This window comes from Trematomus bernacchii, unplaced genomic scaffold, assembly GCF_902827165.1.
Source record: "Trematomus bernacchii unplaced genomic scaffold, fTreBer1.1, whole genome shotgun sequence".
NCBI classification, from domain to species: Eukaryota; Metazoa; Chordata; class Actinopteri; order Perciformes; family Nototheniidae; genus Trematomus; species Trematomus bernacchii.
In genome coordinates, this window is record NW_022987778.1 from 4,632,047 (window position 1) to 4,651,065 (window position 19,019).

The window sequence follows — 19,019 nt, forward strand, 5'->3', positions numbered from 1 at the left end:
ATTCCAGCAGAACCTAGTCTACACTTTTAGTCAAGTTCTCATTTTATTCTTCAATTCACTTTTAAAAATCAATCCAAAAATTACACATCTGTGGTCATATAAAGGACAATATTTCCTACTGTGCCAAATAACAAAGCAATATTTTCATTTACAATCAGCATTCGCATTCAACAAAGCTGTAGCCTACATTCAACCATGCATGAAGTTATTTAGCACTTGATGTGAATGTGCCTCAAGAATACAGTGTATTGTGTGAATGCTGTTTGAAATAAAAGCAATTCAACAGTAAAAGTCTGCTCATGTGTTTATTTAGTTTGATTGACCTGGAATTTCTGTAATCTGAGAGAAGGATTGTAGGCCTGTTTGTAGCTGTTTGAGTGAACTATGTTGTATATAGGTGCTGGTCAACTGCTTTGGGCTATTTTTATTGAACTCTTTTGAAATATGCAGCAATAAAACACAGTGTTGGAAGGAGTATTGAGTATTTCATATTTCAAAATTAGTAAATGTAGCCAATTTACTGTGCAACAATAGCCTGTTATAAGTAAAATAACGTTAGTTAAATAAAAGGGAACAAGTATTACCATTACATTCAACTTTAAGTACCAAAAGTAAAACTTCTCATTTGCATAATTTCCAAAATAACCTAAATCTTTCAGCTGGTAACAGTGGATCTAATTTCAATTAATACAGCTGCAGAGCTTAACCTGTAACACATAATTATTTATTAGTTACTTTATATTTTGCTTTTCTAATTTAAGTCTGCAAAGTGCCCGGGAGATGTAGTGGAATATAATTATAGAAAGGCATAACATATATTATGATACTCAAGTAAAGTAAAAGCACCTCAACTGTACTTCATCCTTGTACTAGTACCGTAAGTAAATATATCTATTAAAGGTAGGGTAGGTAAGTTTGAGAAACCGGCTCGAGATACACTTTTTGTTATATTCCATGGAATGCTCTTAACATCCCGATAGCAATGAATATCTTAAGTGCTTTGACAAAAAATCCATTAAAAAATGTCATCTGTGGAAGCCGTAATACTGTAGAAAGTACGACCAATCATTTTAGCCGGCCCGGCTAAAATAACTGGATGGCCTACCTGCCTGTCAGCCTTCCATCTGTGCACAAACTTATCTCGTGCCCTCATTGGTCATGTGCGCGTTCGTGTGTGTTGGAGGAGGGGGCTGTAAGGAAGTGGCAGATTTTCTCCGGTTGTGTATTTTCAAATTCTAGCGATCTCGAGCCGGTTTCTCAAACTTACATACCCTACCTTTAAGTTAGATTCCAACATTGGCAAAGCGCAATATGACATGATATTACAGAGGTACAGTAGATTCTGCTTGCCTTTATCACCTGATCTTCAAGACAGTCACTTTTAGGACTTGCACAATGAAACAATGGTTTGAAATCTGAGCAAGAGGGTATTATAAAAAGGTTTATTGTGTTCATCATCTTTGGTTTGGTGCTTTATCATCTTGTCCTAAAAGTAGGTCAGCTTCCTCTCTTCAGCCAATCAGAAAAGAGGGTTGAGGGCGGGGGTGGGGCCTAATTGAACAAAGTCCAGGAAGAATTGCTCGAGAATGATCGGGGACAACAGCGATAACAGTTTCTCCTGCAACATCTACCGAGCATTTTGACGTCTAAACGTCCTGTAACTCTGAGCTGTCAACATGGCTGACAACAGAGATAAATCTACCGATCAAATGAAGGCATGGAAGCAGAGTAGAGGCTCTGAGGTCTGTATTTTGTCCGCATTTTGTTGTTGCTGTTTAGCGCTGTCTTTCTTGGGAGAAATGGGTGAGAGTTCATTTAGGGTAACCAGCTAACAGTCATAAGCTAAAGCTAGCTTGTCAATGGAGCTACTTTGCAGATATTTCCAAGTTATTTAGTGTTCTTAAATGTTTATTTTGGGGCAATGCAATCTCTGTTATTGTAAAGGCTGACTTGCAGACCTGCCAGCAGTCGTTTGATAATGCTAAAATAACGTCAAATGTCAAATAACGTGAAGCAGAAATGACACCACCAACCGAGCTTATTAGTCACCAAATAAACACACAAAAGGCTTTAAAATGTGTAAGGAGAGTACATTAGTGTAATGATGTAAGGTAGGTCATTGTCCAGGGGCATGTTTGTGGTTGAACTTCACCCCTTTGAGTTATATAACCAGAGCATATCAGAGCAAATAGCTTGGTGCGTTTCCAGATAGTCCAGGGGATGAGGGGAGGTGAAGAAGTCTGGCATGTTAATATACGTAAAGTACCAAAAGTAGAACTACTAATTATTGCCTATTTCAGAATAATATATAATATGTTTTGATTATAATTATTGATGCATTCAAATGTTGTCAAACTGGTAAAGGTGCAGCTAGTTTTAATTATGCTGCAGGGTAGCTTGTGAACTTTACTACATGTGTAAAGTGTTATTTAGGTGTTGATCATATTGTTTACCATTAATCTATATGTGCAAAGTAACTAAAGATAATGCATTAATGTAGTGGAGTAAAAGTACACTATTTACCTTTTGAATTGTAGTGTAGCCATGCACGAATAAGCTCTCTTAACTGTTTCTAATGCGATATTTATGTCGTAAACAAATGAGTAGATTTCCCGTAAATCACAAAATGTATTTCATAAACACAAATAAAGACACAACACAACATGTCTCGTACAGAGAGACATTAACACGTCCACAACGGCCCTCTGGGAAATGGATACTTCCCCCCCCCCCAGCAATTGATCTGCTGCCCTGCTGAGACCACTTGAGCGTAAAGTTACCTGTGGAGACAAGGGAGAAAGAGAGACACCACAGCACATTACACATCTACTATCACCTTAAGTAACCCTTATTGTCTCTGTAATGTTAGTGTGGTTTGTGTTTTTATCTTAGTACAGTTTCAAGGGAAGTCTGATTGTTGTCATAATAAGAAGAGTGCTTCTAGAGTTTTTTCTATAATTTTGCAGCTGTGAAAACAATGAAGAGGGAACAATGTAATCTAGCAGGTTATGTGATTTTAGCATATGGATTTGGTGGATCCTGTTTTATATTTGTATTGTTTCTGTTGCAACACTGCAAGCAACAGTGACATATCAGTTGCAGAAATGTGCATGCAGCTGCTTGCTAAGATACCAACTTTTTCAAATGTTGTGTCTGTCGACTTATCTCTAATGCATCTAGTTGCCTCAGCTCTACGTAGGAAGGAATTAAAATAGAGACAATGAGATAGTTAGTTGATTTAAAAGATTGGCCGGTAGACAGAAATGAATGTGCAACAGTTTTGCTTCAGTTATTTAAGCTAAAGTGAAGTCAAAGTTTGTGTCAATCTTTCAGTTTGTGTGTAAAGAAATACCGTTTCCCACAATCCCAAATACAAAAATACAAAGCTAAAAATGAAAAAAGAACTGGCTTCTTCTGGCTTCTTCAATGTAAATGTGCGTTGCTTATTTTGTTTATATTTAATTTATATATTACAAAAGTTGTTACCTTGGCCTCTCCAGCCTATTATAAATTATAGTACGATTTGTTTGCAACATTATTTGATTCTTAATCATGCACACTTGTAACAAAAGTACTTGTAAAAATGAATGTGTTGGTTTATTTAGTTTTAACATCCAGCACTGGGCCACAGGTTGGATTTGAACCTCTGCAGTAATGACTCATCCTTTAATTATTTCTCACATGGATTATTCTTGCAACAGAGGCCCGACACTCTGACCACAGGGGCCGGCCATCCCATAGGAGACAAGCTGAACCTGCAGACTGCCGGACCCAGGGGCCCCCTGCTGGTCCAGGACGTGGTCTTCACAGACGAGATGGCCCACTTTGACCGGGAACGCATCCCAGAGAGGGTGGTGCATGCCAAAGGGGGGGGTGAGTGTTGGCCGGGGAGCAGACTCTCCTTTGTAACGAAGTCTGAGAAACTTCAGCAGATTGATATTAAATATTGAAGTAGTGGTTTGTGTTTCTCAAAACTCAGAGATCTAGTATCCTGTTTCTTATTGCAAAAAGGATCTTCTTGTTTCTTCCACCTCCTCCTTGTGTACTTCTACAGGATATGCTGCCGTACAAAATCATTTGACTGTTTAAACAGGGTTAAAATGGTGTGATGTTTCAACTGTTTCTGTGATATAATGTAATCTTTATACTGCAGTGTTTCCCCTAGGTTTACTGCTTTGGGGGGGTGCTGCCTGAGCGGGGGGGGGGGGGGGGTGGGGGGGCGGCATTGGGATATATATTTTTTAAATCCTCTGGAGCAGAGAGGAGCTGTGGATTATTGTTATTGATTAATGCATCAGTGTTTCTTAGGGTCAAAAACACTAAGCTCACAACTTAAAATGAGAGCATTTAGTTTATTTAATAAAAGAGCACATGTTCAATGTGAAAAGTGACAGTAGATATAGATTAGTTGCAATTTCGTGCTATATATATATATATATAGTCCCTCCAATACAATGGTAGGGGAAACACTGTACTGTATACTGATGCGTAGTTTTCATGTAAATCTAACTATAATACTATGATAAACACAAATAAAGGCATAGCACAACACTATCTCAGCAACAGGATTAAGTTGTTTTCAGACGATACAAGTATTTCTACATTTTAATGATTTGCAACTAACACGCACACAAGAAATGTGCAAATCTGGCTGCATAACCTGCCAAAGTCAACTGAGATTACTGACCATAAAGTAGGCACAATTCAAATCAAGGTCATTCATTGGTAGATTAGCTCCAGAAAAATGCTAATCCGTGCAAGGTTTTCAGATCTCGGTCACAGACTTTGTTAAGTAACTTCTTCTTGTTGCTTTTCTCCAATCTATCGTAACATGTGCAATCAACTAAAGAGCTTTGAACCAGACTTGTTCAGCTGATATATGAATATGAACAAATGATGACCGGTCTCATTATTCTCCCTCCATGATTCAGGAGCCTTTGGTTACTTTGAGGTGACTCACGACATCTCTCGCTACTGCAAGGCCAAACTGTTTGAACATGTCGGCAAGACTACACCTGTCGCTGTCCGTTTCTCCACTGTGGGTAAGAATAACCATTTCCTCTATTGTTTCAGTCTTACTTTATGCAAACAGATTTCCCCCAAAAAAAATCAAACTCATATATATTTATTCAAACGACAGAAACAGCATAATCTATTATTTCCCATAAAAACGCTATGTAAGAAATGCTGCTCTAGAATAGTTATTACTATTTTATTTTACTTATCTGTCTTGAAAAGATGACAGTTTTACAAAAGGAGATATAAGAAAATATGTTATTCAGATAGAGGTTTATTTAATTTAAGTATCTTTTAAGTAAATATGAAAAGAGTATTACAGTTCGGTCCACACACATTTGATTCGGTTCTATTGAGATAAGTATGAGTGGCAAGGTGCATGGTGTCTTGCAAGGGTGTTTTGGATATTTGCCCTCTTCCTATCAGCCCCTTGAACTCAGTCTGATGAGTCTTTTCAAACCGTTGATCTATAACACATGAGAAAAAAAAGCTAAATATTTCCACTAATGGCTTAATCAACTAATCAGTGAAGCCCTACTTTACTTTAAAAAAATAACAATGGCTCCGTCAGTGTCTGTTGAATTCTGAACTATTATTTTACTAATTTATGAGTTAACTGTTTTTCTTGTTTGCATTTGATTTCAGCTGGAGAATCGGGATCAGCAGACACCGTGCGAGACCCCCGAGGATTTGCAGTCAAGTTTTACTCTGAGGAGGGAAACTGGGACCTGACGGGCAACAACACCCCCATCTTCTTCATCAGGGACGCCCTGCTGGTGAGTGTCGGTGGTGTGCGAACCAGAATTCACTTCAAAATCTTTTATCAGTGGGAGGACTACAACGTTAATAAATAATGGTTTTAAAGGTCACCTATTATGCAAAATCCACTTTTTCATGTCTTTTCTACATAACCATGTGTCCCCTCTGTGTAAAGATATTCTGAAAGTTTCAGGAACAAAGATTCTCTCTCTTTTTGTCCTGATCCATTTATATAAAAACCTGTCTGAAAATGAGCTGATCAGATTTTGGCCACTTTATGATGTCATAACGCTATTTTGTCTTGTGTAACCATTAGCCAATCACCAACCAAGGTAACCCCCCCTCACCTTATCACCTGAATCTCCTCCTAGAGCCCCATTGTGTTCTTTTTAACCAAATATCTCTCAGAGGGGCGTGGGGAGGGGCTCCTTATTTTCATCTAAAGTAACAGACAGAGAATCAGCTCTTTTGAAACAGGGCTGAAACAGAGGGGATTATGGGATGCTGCAATGATCTGTTTGGTGTTTGGAGCCAAACACTTCAGAGACATGTTTTGTATATATCTGAGAACTATAATATATTGATGGAAAACAGTATAATAGGGGACCTTTTAAAGCTTTGAACCTATCAAATATATATATATATAGGAGTAGATTGCAGAAAGAGCTTCACCCAACCACATTCCTCTCGTCCCACATTAACTTGCCTCTTTTTTCTCCTTGCAGTTCCCTTCCTTCATCCATTCCCAGAAGCGCAATCCCCAGACCCACATGAAAGACCCCGACATGGTGTGGGACTTCTGGAGCCTGAGGCCTGAGAGTCTGCATCAGGTAGCTGCTGCTGAGCCCCTTGTTGTTTTTGAGTCTACAGAGGATTATTACAGAAAGCTAAATTCCTCAGTTGAAGGCACTTGACATGACTGTTTTTAATTAAAGTAAGTATTTATACATGTAAAGTTTGCAGGACTCATGATCGTGTGTCTTCTGTCCTCCTGCTCAGGTGTCTTTCTTGTTCAGCGACCGAGGTTTGCCTGATGGTTTCCGTCATATGAACGGCTACGGCTCACACACTTTCAAAATGGTCAATACCCAAGGAGAGCCTTTCTACTGCAAGTTCCACTTCAAGGTCAGTCAGAACCCAGGCATAACACTCATTTATCCTTTCACATTGGGGTTCTTCCTGGGGTTTTGGCATTTCATAGTTACAGGAAGTCATATTTGTTGTTGACATGTTGATATGTTGTGTTTTTTTTTTAGACTGATCAAGGAATAAAGAACATGTCAGGGGAGGAGGCAGAGCGCCTGGCTGCCAGCAACCCAGATTATGCCATTGGAGATCTTTACAACGCCATTGCTAATGGAAACTTCCCATCCTGGACCTTCTTCATCCAGATCATGACCTTCGAGCAGGCGGAGACCTTCCAGTTCAACCCCTTCGATCTCACCAAGGTACCACATCCCTCCACAGCAGAACAAACAAATGTGTTAGGTTTGAGACAAGCAGTTATTAAAAGCTTCAGATGGAGTCACTTTAAATCCTCTTGTAGGATACTTAAAGGTAGGGTCGGTAAGTTTGAGAAACCGGCTCGAGATCGCTAGAATTTGAAAATACACAACAGGAGAAAATCTGCCACTTCCTTACAGAGCCCCTCCTCCAACACACACGAACGCGCACATGACCAATGAGGGCACGAGATAAGTTTGTGCACAGATGGAAGGCTGACAGGCAGGTAGGCCATCCAGTTATTTTAGCCGGCCGGCTAAAATGATTTTGGTCGTGCTTTTTACAGTATTACAGCTTCCACAGATGACATTTTTTTATGGATTTTTTGTCAAAGCACTTAAGATATTCATTGCTATCGGGATGTTAAGAGCATTCCATGGAATATAACAAAAAGTGTATCTCGAGCCGGTTTCTCAAACTTACCTACCCCACCTTTAAATGTTCTTTTTAATTCATCTGTTGACATTATACCAGCTGTGTTTGTAGGTCCACAGCTTTGTTAGGTGTTCTAAGCCATTTGGTTGAATGAGGAACAGTCTAATCAAGAGAAGTGACTGTAACAAGTGTTTTTATATATATATAATTAACACAATTGCATATTTGTGAATATTACTGTGATGTCACAGAAGAAAATTGAATTATTTATCAATCAATAGACACATAATGAATACAACAAAAATGTATATGTCGACTAATTCCCAAAGGGCCTGTCAGTCGCCTAGTTTTGAGAAACCTTATTAATTAACCTGTCATAACGTTTTGATCACTACTGTGGTAACGAGGTGGAGAAAAAAGAGAACAATAAAATCAATATGACCACAACAAGGCATTCAGTGTAGTAGGGCTCCATATTTTACGAGTTTAAGAGAATGTGTTTATTGATAAATTGCACATTCCTGGGAAAGCTGTTAAATATTTATAAGGAGTATTGGACCCTGCCAGGCTCATTTTTATGTCAAAGATCTTTAACCTCTCCAATTATTGAATGATTAATTATTAAAGTAATAAGTGTTGTGTGCAAAAAGAAATGTTTGGGACCTACATCAGATATCTAGTTTCAAATATTTCTACAATTTTGAAATGAGTTGATGTGTTGCCTACATGTGAACTACCTCTCTGGGTGTGTTTGCCCTTCCAGCTTTATGGTACAGTCTTTTTCAGCTCACTGATTTTTTCTCACTCAGGTTTGGTCACAAAAAGAATACCCTTTGATCCCCGTGGGCAAAATGGTCCTCAACAGGAATGCAGTGAACTACTTTGCCGAGATAGAGCAGCTGGCCTTTGACCCCAGCAACATGCCGCCTGGCATCGAGGCGAGCCCCGACAAGATGCTGCAGGTAACACAACGACACACTGTCTTCTCTTTATTCTTTTTTCAGTCAGATTGTAAAGAGACAGGGAGATGTTCTACTAAATTATAGGAAAAATAATGTATCTGCTGCCATTTTTTACTTTTAATAACCATTATCTCTGTGTTGCCATTTCAAAGGGCATGTTCTTAGTGTGGTTATTTGCTAAAACAAACGCATGGATGTTTTTCTCTGCACCAATGCGTGTAAATAAACAGCTGAAAACATGCTTAGTGTGAACGTTCTCATCAATAAAGAAACTTAAAGGAGTCTCACAGTGCCATGTCTTGTTTCTCTCCCATCATGCCGCTGTGTAGGGTCGTCTCTTCTCTTACCCAGACACACATCGACACCGGCTGGGAGCAAACTACCTGCAGCTCCCCGTCAACTGTCCCTTCAGGACCCGCGTGACCAACTACCAGCGCGATGGCCCCATGTGCATGTTTGACAACCAAGGTGTGTGTGTGTGGGTGTGGGTGGGTGTGGGTGTGGGTGGGTGTGTGTGTGTGTGTGTCTTTGTGAATACAATGAATCAGAAACAGGTTTATTACCAGGTAGGTTTACACGTACAAGGAATTTGACTTGGTGTTGTGGTGCATACATAAAAGTAAAACAATAGTTGAAAACACAGGTAGAGAACTAGAACAAATAGTAGTAAATATAGTAAAATATAACAGTATTTACAATGTAATGGAATAAAAAGGAATAAAATATGGAATAAAAATCGGCAGTTATAAAAAAAAGAAAACAGATATTGTTGTGTGCATTGACAAGGATATACACACATTCTTAACTGTTGTAGCAGCAGATGTGGATAGTGTGAAAATGTGTATCTTGTGTAATCTATGGAGCCATTCATTTAAGCTTGGATGACCTTATATCAGTAGAGCATTGTAGCTTTGGCAATACTTGGGTTTTCCAGCAGAGGGGGGCCAATCGCACCTCCATAGATTTGTGTTTATATATATCTATGCGAACCTCCACCACCAAATGCAATACCAATAGCAACCAACAGATGTCGCCATTTAGAATGTATAAAATGCAATGAACTACTTCATTACCCATATTTAGCATAGTAACTTCATAGTAGTTCAGTACTTCAAGACTCCCAGATTATAAACAAGCAGGATCGAGAGTGTACACATTTGCCACATCAACAATTTCACTGGCCAAAAAAACTATATTAAAAACCTACACTGGGAAATTCCTTTCTATAAATGTTCCCATCATTTTCAGATTGTTTTCATGCTTTGTTTTGGTGTTGCCATTTTGAGTGTTTTTATAATTTAAATTGTTCCTAATTTGCTTCCAGTTGTGGTTTTTGTAGATGAAATATGTTTGTTTTTTACAACTTTTTCCTTTGTCGAAGGAGCCACCTTTCCCCACTTCCTTGTAATAGCTTGTTTACATGCTGACCCTAACTGATTATTTAGAAAAAACCCAATTATCTACCAAATATCAAAGCTGTGAGAATGTCTAAAATACTTTACAACATGCCATATTTTTAAACCAGAGAGACCTTCCTCACTATGAGTATCCTTTCCCTTTTATTGTCTCAGTTACTTCAGTATTTGAGCAGCATTTTCTCTCCCTACCCTTACTCACCAGTGTTTGGTCTGTCTTACCTCTAGGTGGCGCTCCAAACTATTTTCCCAACAGCTTCAGTGCCCCGGACACCCAGCCTCAGTTTGTGGAGTCCAAGTTCCAGGTGTCTCCAGATGTGGCCCGCTACAACAGTGCAGATGAAGACAATTACACACAGGTAAAAATAATGTCTGTAACTGTGTCACTTTTATAGGCATGTGCTGTGTTGTGCCAGAATATTACCATAAGGCTCATCAGTCATGGGTCAAAGGTCACCTATTATGCAAAATCCACTTTTTCATGTCTTTTATACATCAACATGTGTCCCCTCTGTGTAAAGAGATTCTGAAAGTTTCAGGAAAAAAGATTCTCTCACTTTTTGTCCATTTATATAAAAACCTGTCTGAAAATGAGCTGATTAGATTTTGGCCCCTTTATGATGTCATAACGTTTTTTTGGCTTGTGTAACCATTAGCAAATAACCAACCAAGGTAACCCCCCCCCAACCTTATCACCTGAATCTCCTCCTACGCCCCTTTCACACCAACGTGGTTCCAGGTTCGGAGCTAGAGCCTGAACAGCCGCCTCTAATGCGGCTTTCACACCGGCGCTTTTCACTTTCTAGCTCCTCGCGAGAGCTTTTCTGGTTCAGCTCCCGTTTCCCTTTTCAGCTCCCGCTCTGTTCACACTGCCCAGAGCTGCCGCTGCTGCGTCATGACGTCACAGTTTACGTCGCTGATTTTCTCCCACAACAACAACGGGCCGGGGACTGCATCGGGTCGTGTTGCTTTTAATCATACGAAGCCAGATTAAATTAAATAACGACTTCTCCAACCTTATACTTTTCTCCAGAGTGCCGTGGTTCATTGTTTATTAATGTGTTTCAGCGGCATTTACCGACCGCTGCAGTGGCTGCACTTCCACGGGAGTTTATTGTCCCGTTAGCTCCGGGTTAGCTCACACGGCTCTAAAGTATTCACTGTCTGACTGTCACACAAGCAGCTGATACATATCCCCAGTTCCCCTTAAGTGAATGTGTGTCAGTCTGAATTGACGCTGTTTGGCATCACAACGCTGTTATGAAAGTTTCTCTGGTATAACATGGGTGATGTTAGCATAGCAACCGAAGCTAAACTGACTACTTGCTAAGCCGTTTTCTATAGGCACATTTTACCGGCGTATTTTTCATTATGATTCTACTTCTGATAGTCGGACATGACAACCTGTATAGCCCATGTATCTCCACAATGATCAATAACAGCGAACGGATGGTCAAAGTAAGGTTTCCTGCACGCCTCGACGTAAGAGACGTAAGCGACGCCGCGTCATAGCTCCGAAGCTCTTGCCTCTGGACCGACAATTTTTTGGAGCTGGAAGTGAACCGCATTCCGGAGCTATGACGCGCCGCCGCTGCGGTGTGAACAGGAAAAACCGGCGCTTTTCAGGCTCTAGCTCCCAGCAGGAGCTGGAAAAGCGCCGGTGTGAAAGGGGTATAAGCTCCGAAAACCGGTGCTTTTCAAGCACCAAAAAATTGTCGGTCGAGAAGCAAGAATCACATACGTCACGCTTACGTCGGAGGCGGGGGCAGGGGCAGGGGCTGGATCAACCTCCTGAACAACAACAAAAAGCCAGAGGTTTATCCAGTTTACTCAACGATGGAAAACCTAAAACTTAATAAGCAGCAGTGGTCCACTGAAGAGACCAGCTACCTACTGGGAATCTGGTCTTCTGAAGAGGTACAGAGGAAGCTGGAGGGGATATGTACCTTCTTTCTCTGCTGGGGCTGAAAACTGTTCCGAACCAGAAAAGCTCTAGCACGGAGCTAGAACAGGAACCGCGTTGGTGTGAAAGGGGCACTCGAGCACCATTGTGTTATTTTTAACCAAATATCTCTCAGAGGGGCGTGGGGAGTGGCTCCTTATTTTCATCTTAAGTAACAGACTGTGGGTGTTTCTCAATCGCGAGTACGCTTGCTTGGTAGCACATGTCTGCCGAGCATCTTGCTTCAGAAGCGAGTCAAGAATACTTCCTGGCATTCGAAAAACGAAGTGTGGAACACGCTAGCAAGTGTGCAGGTGTGCGTCATATGAGAGGCCCCGCCTTACATCTTCCGCCACAGATTTGGGGAAATTGGTCCGTGCGCAAAGCATTGTGGGGATTTTAAGACCGCGGAGTCTACTCATGTGCAGCCTCGATATTTCTCCAAACGGAGTACGCCGGGCTCGGTAGATTTCCAAGTATGCTGGAGATTGGAACAGTACTTCGGCGGCACTCGATGACGTAGTATGCTTGAAATAGTGGCTCTGAAGCAGCTTTACTCGCGATTGAGAAACACCCAGAGAATCAGCACTTTTGAAACAGCTTTTTTGGCTTGTGTAACCATTAGCCAATCACCAACCAAGGTAACCCCCCCCCCCCACCTTATCACCTGAATCTCCTCCTAGAGCACCATTGTGTTCTTTTTAACCAAATATCTCTCAGAGGGGCGTGGGGAGTGGCTCCTTATTTTCATCTAAAGTAACAGACAGAGAATCAGCACTTTTGAAACAGGGCTGAAACAGAGGGGATTATGGGATGCTGCAATGATCTGTTTGGTATTTCGAGCCATCACTTCAGAGACATGTTTTGTATCTGAGACCTATCATATATTGATGAAAAACAGTATAATAGGGGTCCTTTAAGGAAGCCGAGCAGGAAAATGAGGAAAAAATAATTACATTTTAATCTAGTTTTGCATCAAATTTGTTAATTGTCTTTATTATTGGGGTCAATTTTTGACAAATGCTTCTGGGCCAGTGGTTACAATGGTGGCGCAAGTGAAATCGAAAATCAACTGGCTCGGGTTTTTAGCCTTACCCTGCACTGGATCGTGGAAATAGGATCCCAGTTTACAAAATCTTTTTCAAATGCAAGTCTGTATAAAAACCTGAATCAATCACACTTTATTTGATAATGTGAAGTAGCTTGGACTACCACAGAGGTTTAAGTTATTTTGTATTTTTGGGGCGGGAGATGAATGTGATTGGTTGTTAGTTGCACGCCAGACACGCCCACCAGCAAGCTTCAACGCGACGGAACCGTGTAGACGTACCGTTATGATCAGGTTTTCAAGGATTTTATCTACTTTCTTTGCAGGTTCGCACCTTCTACACGCAGGTGCTGAACGAAGAGGAGCGCCAGAGACTTTGCCAGAACATGGCCGGGGCCCTGAAGGGAGCACAGCTCTTCATCCAAAAGCGCCAGGTGAGAGCTCACCATCTTACACTTTACTACACACAGTGTTTCACTCTGTTATAATTTACGCGTGGATTTTTGATTGAATGACGATATGAAGATTTTTTTTTTAAAGTATCCAGTAGTGAAATCAGTTAACTTTACCTTTTAATCTAAGCATTTATATTAGTTACCCAAAATAAATACAAACTGTCAGTTGTTCCATGATGAAAGCACAGGATGTAGCGTTTTAAAAACACCAAATGTTCCCTGGAGCCTGTGCTCTGAACCGTGTAGCTTTGTGGGTGTAGGCAGGCGTATTTATCTTACACGGTTCCTCACACAAAGCACTTTCAATATGTCTTAAGCCTCTTACACCAAACTGACATCAAACTGACACCAAAGAACACCAAAGAACACGTCCCGACGGAACGTCGCCTCACGTCTCCTGCGTCTTAGCCATGTTTCGCACTGGAACACACCGCAAAGACTGCATCCGACGGCTAAGTAGCACGTACGAACTGCGCATGCGTGAGTGGCAATAACTCTCCTTACCAGCAGGCGGCGGTAGTGTGTATTCGTCATTCAAAAGAGGCAACAACCGGAAGACAGACTGTGTGATACACAGAGAGAAGAAGAACAGACTGCGTGATATAAACAAACAACAAATAGCGTGTGCGTTCCATTTTCACTCTGCAGCGAGAAGCTCACGGGGCTTTCCCGAACCTGTGTCGAGAGCTGGAGTTAAATGAAATCTCAGATTTGCCTTCTTAATAGTTTGTTTGGGTCCCTCACTTTCGTTTCGCTTCTCATGCACTGATTCGCTAAGCTGAACAGCCAATCAGAGTGATTTCTTTGGCCGACGGAAGGTGTCGGCACGGCCGAAAAGACACGACGATGCAGTACACAACAATCTGAGTAGGGCGACACGACGCTCATCGACGGCCCGACATCTATCAACATCTATCGACGCCGATAATCGGCTCGGTGTGTAACAGCCTTTACACACACACATCAAAATAAACTAAGTCTGTATATGCTCCTTTTATTAAATCCTATAGAGATAATTTTGATGTAAAATAAATACATTAGAAGGCAACACAAAAAGGACAGGTTTTTAAAGCTTTTAAAGGGTAAGGTGGTGCAGAGTTACTGAATAAATCTTCAATTACTTACTTTTGGAACAGTGACCTACTTTATGCTGAGAACCTAAATCAGGGGTGGGGAACCTCCGGCCCCCGGGCCGTATACGGCCCGCAAGACCATTTGATACGGCCCTCAAGGTAATTTATAAACACACGCAAACAATTAAAGAAATCTAGACCGCAAAATAATTAAACAAGCGAGTGCCTGTTTTTCCTGGCCAAGGTCAGGGTCCTTGAACACAACACGAGCCTAACGTGTCATCATGTGGTATATGTCTCGTCTGACAGGGGTGTAGTGCTGACGGAGACCACCGGTACGCCAATCCGGGACTTCAAAAATTGCAGTACCCATAAGGAGCCGTACACATGCCCCAGTTTTTGCGTGGCTGTGTCTTTAGTTGAAAGCCCAGTGGCGATCTGTTCATCTGACATACTGATCATACAGTCAATAACTTTGTTGTTATTAGCATCTGGTTAGCTAGCTATGCTAACGAATATAACAAGCTTTTTCTACAACCAGTGAGGTAAAGGCACGTCTTTATATGATCATTATAGTTATACAAAAATAAGAGAATAAAGTAAACAGGTATAAAATACTATATGACAGTAAAAAAAAGTTGTTATTAATAAACAAGAATACAGTTTGAAAGGGGAGGGATTTGTAAAATATCCATAAAGAAAAATTAAATCTGCTTACAGTTCTGTTTCATATGGGTGTTGAGAGATGTATCCATAGATCTCCTAATGTTGCTCTCAAAGTGCACCAGATTGATGCTTTTAACTTCAACATTTAAAAAAAAATCTTCCCGAGGGAGCATGCCCCCCGGACCCCCCTAGAGGTTAGGTCCCCCCCCTACTTAAATCATGTTCACATGGATAGGAAACTAAATACATTTGCACACATCTTGTGTCCATATCTCTCTGTTTTGGTGGTCATGCCACAACCGTGCACGTGCATGCATGCGCGAGTCATGGTAAGATATCTGGATTAAGAGGTTGCTTTTTCTTTGCACAGCATGAAAGAAAGGCCAAATGAATGGGCTGTGATTTTAGCAGAGGTCAATAATTTGTACCCCCCTCGGAGGATGTTGTAAAAATTGAAATGGCCCTTGAGAGGAAAAAGGTTCCCCACCCCTGACCTAAAGAGTCTGGCTGTTAAGATTGTAAAGCAGATTTATATAGAGTGATTTTCACAGTGACTTCAGTTTCCCACTGGGTCTTTAATCCGGTCAATCCACTGGATAGGGTTGGTGAGGGACACATCATACACACAATTTACTTGATAAGGCTTTTGGATCATGTAAATACATTTAATGCCGTCTTTTTTTGTTTGATTCTATTCAAATATATGATTCAATAATCATTTGTTAATTTTCTTTCATTCACATGTTAGTTCTGATTAATGCAATTCACGGTGTGGCAACTGCCACTGGTCTCCTCTACTGTTACACTGAAAACTGCCGGAAAACAGGTTTTATCACATCTTGCCAGTTAATACCGCACCCTCAGCCAGTGCATGCAAAAGTCAAAACGAAAGTTATAGTTTGTGTGTGCGATCTTTTGAATCAAACTACGAACTGCTTCTGTAGGCCCAACCCTAGTACTGAATCAGTATTTCATCTGCATAATTATGATTTAAAATAAATACAACAATGCAAATATGCCAACAGAAGCAAAGCAACCAGATGTTCTGTTTTGGTTCACCATGCAGAGAACTACCAAACCCATATAAACTAATACAGTAACATTTAAAGAGTTCATTATTCAGTACTTTCTCTCAAGCTGCCCCTACGCTCTCAAACTGTCAGCTCACCACAGTGACTGGAACCCTGTGGCTTGTGTGGAGGTGGGTTAAGCCCCCTCTGTGCACGGTGTTCATGCTTCCTCGTTCCACTTTGCAAAAACAATCTACCACATTTGACCAATTGATTTTTCCTCTTACAAACTATGAAGTTGGATGTTGAAAAACGTTTTAAACCAACGTGGTTCAATTCTCTCTCAAAGTATTTCCCTACAACAATAAATAACAAGATATTTTAAGATGTATTTTGTTTGTAGTTTGTACTTTAACACAATTGTAAAAAAACAACCAACTATGAAGAAATTGTGATGGAAATTGATTTGTCATATATTTATTCATTCATTCTCATATATTCATCCGTTTTGACCGCTATTTTTATATACTTATTGTTGTGTCATTTTGTATGTATATATTTTTATACTGTGTATATTTTAATCTTTGGGACGCTGGGAAATGGTCTCCCTGTTTGTACCACACATAAACTTTGACTTGATAAATCCTGAATGGTGCACAGAAGAACGTGACAAAGCAAGAATACTACAGAGGACAAGAGTTTCGTGTTCTCATGAGAAGAAACAAATGGCCCTGACTTTGGCAGATAATGGTTTGGTTTCAGTTTAGAAAACCTGTTTTCAAAGCCTAAAGTCATTATATAATGTGTTTTTACTGTATTTATTCCTAAAAAGTATTTTAATTTGTTTTGTAAAGCACTTTGAATTGTTGCGTACAGAAAAGTGCTATATAAATAAACTTGCCTTGCCTTGCCTAAAGTCTCACTGTCTGGTTCTTCATGCAGGTGGAGAACTTGAAGGCTGTTCATGCAGACTATGGCAACCGCGTTCAGAGCCTTCTCAACAAGTACAACGCCGAGAACAAGAAGGTAAACACTCTCGCTGTGAGGTCTAATCCAGTGTTGAGTAACAGTCCATCCATGTATAGATGTTTAGATTGGATGAAATGTTAATTTGTGATTTCTCTTTCTTACATATTTCATAATGCCACCAGTTAAGCTTGAATATGCCATGTATCTTATGTTCATTTAAATAATATCCTCTTTCTCTCTCTTCTCCACTTTTGTGTTTTTCAGAACACAGAAGTGCACGTTTACAGCCGCCCAGGAGCCTCGGCCATCGTCGCCTCTTCCAAGATGTGAAGCCTTAAATGTCCACAGGGGGCGCCCCCCCCCCCCCCCCCCTCATCATTTATCTACGAGCAAATGCACTTGCGTGACTGCCAACTGCTACTACCAGTGACAAGATCGAACTTATTAACCATATAGTGTCAGGGTTGGTGTTAGTTAGGTTTTAATTCAGTTAAACAGTTGATTTTCTTTAAAATACTTAATTTGTCTCGACTGAAAAATCATTTAAAAAAACATAAAAACACCTTGATTTGTTTTTAGTTTAATCCTGTTAATACCAAAAGCATGGCAATTATGACATCTGGACTTTTAACATTTAAAAGTTCTTTAAAATAATTATAAAAGTATGTCTTTTGCATTCTGATTTGATCTCATTACATCAATTAACCCCAACTGCTGCCAAAAAACATGATGAGATATGATTGTTTGCTATAAATCCTCAGGTTGTGTGTGTACTACTATGTTGTAATCCTCCAACTATAATCTTAAACTTCAATTTAAAGTAAGCAGATGTATTCAAAATGTTTTTCACTTATGGTTATTTTTCCGTCAATAATCATGAAAAGCTATATTGTATTTAGTACAAATGGCTCTGGAAACCCTTTGTCAGTCTAACTATAAAGCTTGTTTGCTTATGGTCATCTGCCGTACTCATTATATGCAATTTATGAGGCGCAAGTATCAAGATGAGGAATTTATATGCATTACTGCTAAATCTTTAGTGCCTTTTTTGTGTTTATGACTACCAAATAAAGATTATTTTAACCTTCAATCACGAGAACCAGTTATGAAATGCTCTGCTTGATGTTGTACTGATCAGCTCATTTTCAGACAGGTTTTTATATAAATGGATCAGGACAAAGAGAGCGAATCTTTTTTCCTGAAACTTTCAGAAGCTCTTTTCATAGAGGGGACACATGTTTCTGTATAAAAGACATGAAAAAGTGAATTTTGCATAATAGGTCCCCTTTAATTAAATCCCTTTATCCTGAGAAGAGAGCACACAGATCTCCAACAGTGCATCAATATCTAAGGGTCGTACATGTAATCTGCTAGTTTTGTATTTACTTTCAAATGTTCTTTTGAATGTAAAGTATTTTTATATTATTGTTAAGAGTTCTTAAACTCTTTCAAATGAGATGTGTAATTAGTGCTTGTTATATTTAATTCATTTGTAATCAAAGCCTTTCAGCAGCTTCTCTTTGTCTCCATTTCTTCTGTTCTCGCCGTCTTTCTAAAGCAGGTTTGTCTTCATGGATCTTTTAAAGCAGTATTCAAAGATATATTTATATTTTAATTGAGCTTATTGACGTTTTATTTCAGTGTGTTTCATTAAGTGGTAGCAAAACTGATTGAGTGGGTTTCCTGCTAAGACTGTAGAAAGGCTTGTGGGTTTTGAAACTACCTTCCAGAAAAATGTGTTGGTGTTGTCTGACCCCACCTCAGTGTTTAAGCAGCAGAAGAAGGCAGTTGTGAAAGACATGTAACACAAGCACAAGTTAATGCTG

The 19,019-nt window shown here is 40.0% G+C and overlaps 1 protein-coding gene across 1 annotated transcript; it reads left to right on the top strand.

Annotated features, from left to right (window-relative positions):
• The first annotated feature begins 1,676 nt into the window (after positions 1 to 1,676).
• Positions 1,677 to 18,649, top strand: cat (catalase). The gene is made up of 13 exons (XM_034149080.1): positions 1,677 to 1,742; positions 3,702 to 3,873; positions 4,932 to 5,042; positions 5,662 to 5,792; positions 6,501 to 6,605; positions 6,775 to 6,900; positions 7,032 to 7,223; positions 8,463 to 8,615; positions 8,945 to 9,083; positions 10,259 to 10,389; positions 13,347 to 13,454; positions 17,167 to 17,250; positions 17,458 to 18,649. Exons 1-13 carry the CDS (start codon positions 1,677 to 1,679, stop codon positions 17,521 to 17,523), a joined length of 1,584 nt encoding a protein of 527 aa, XP_034004971.1. The 3' UTR covers positions 17,524 to 18,649.
• Positions 18,650 to 19,019: the final 370 nt, after the last annotated feature.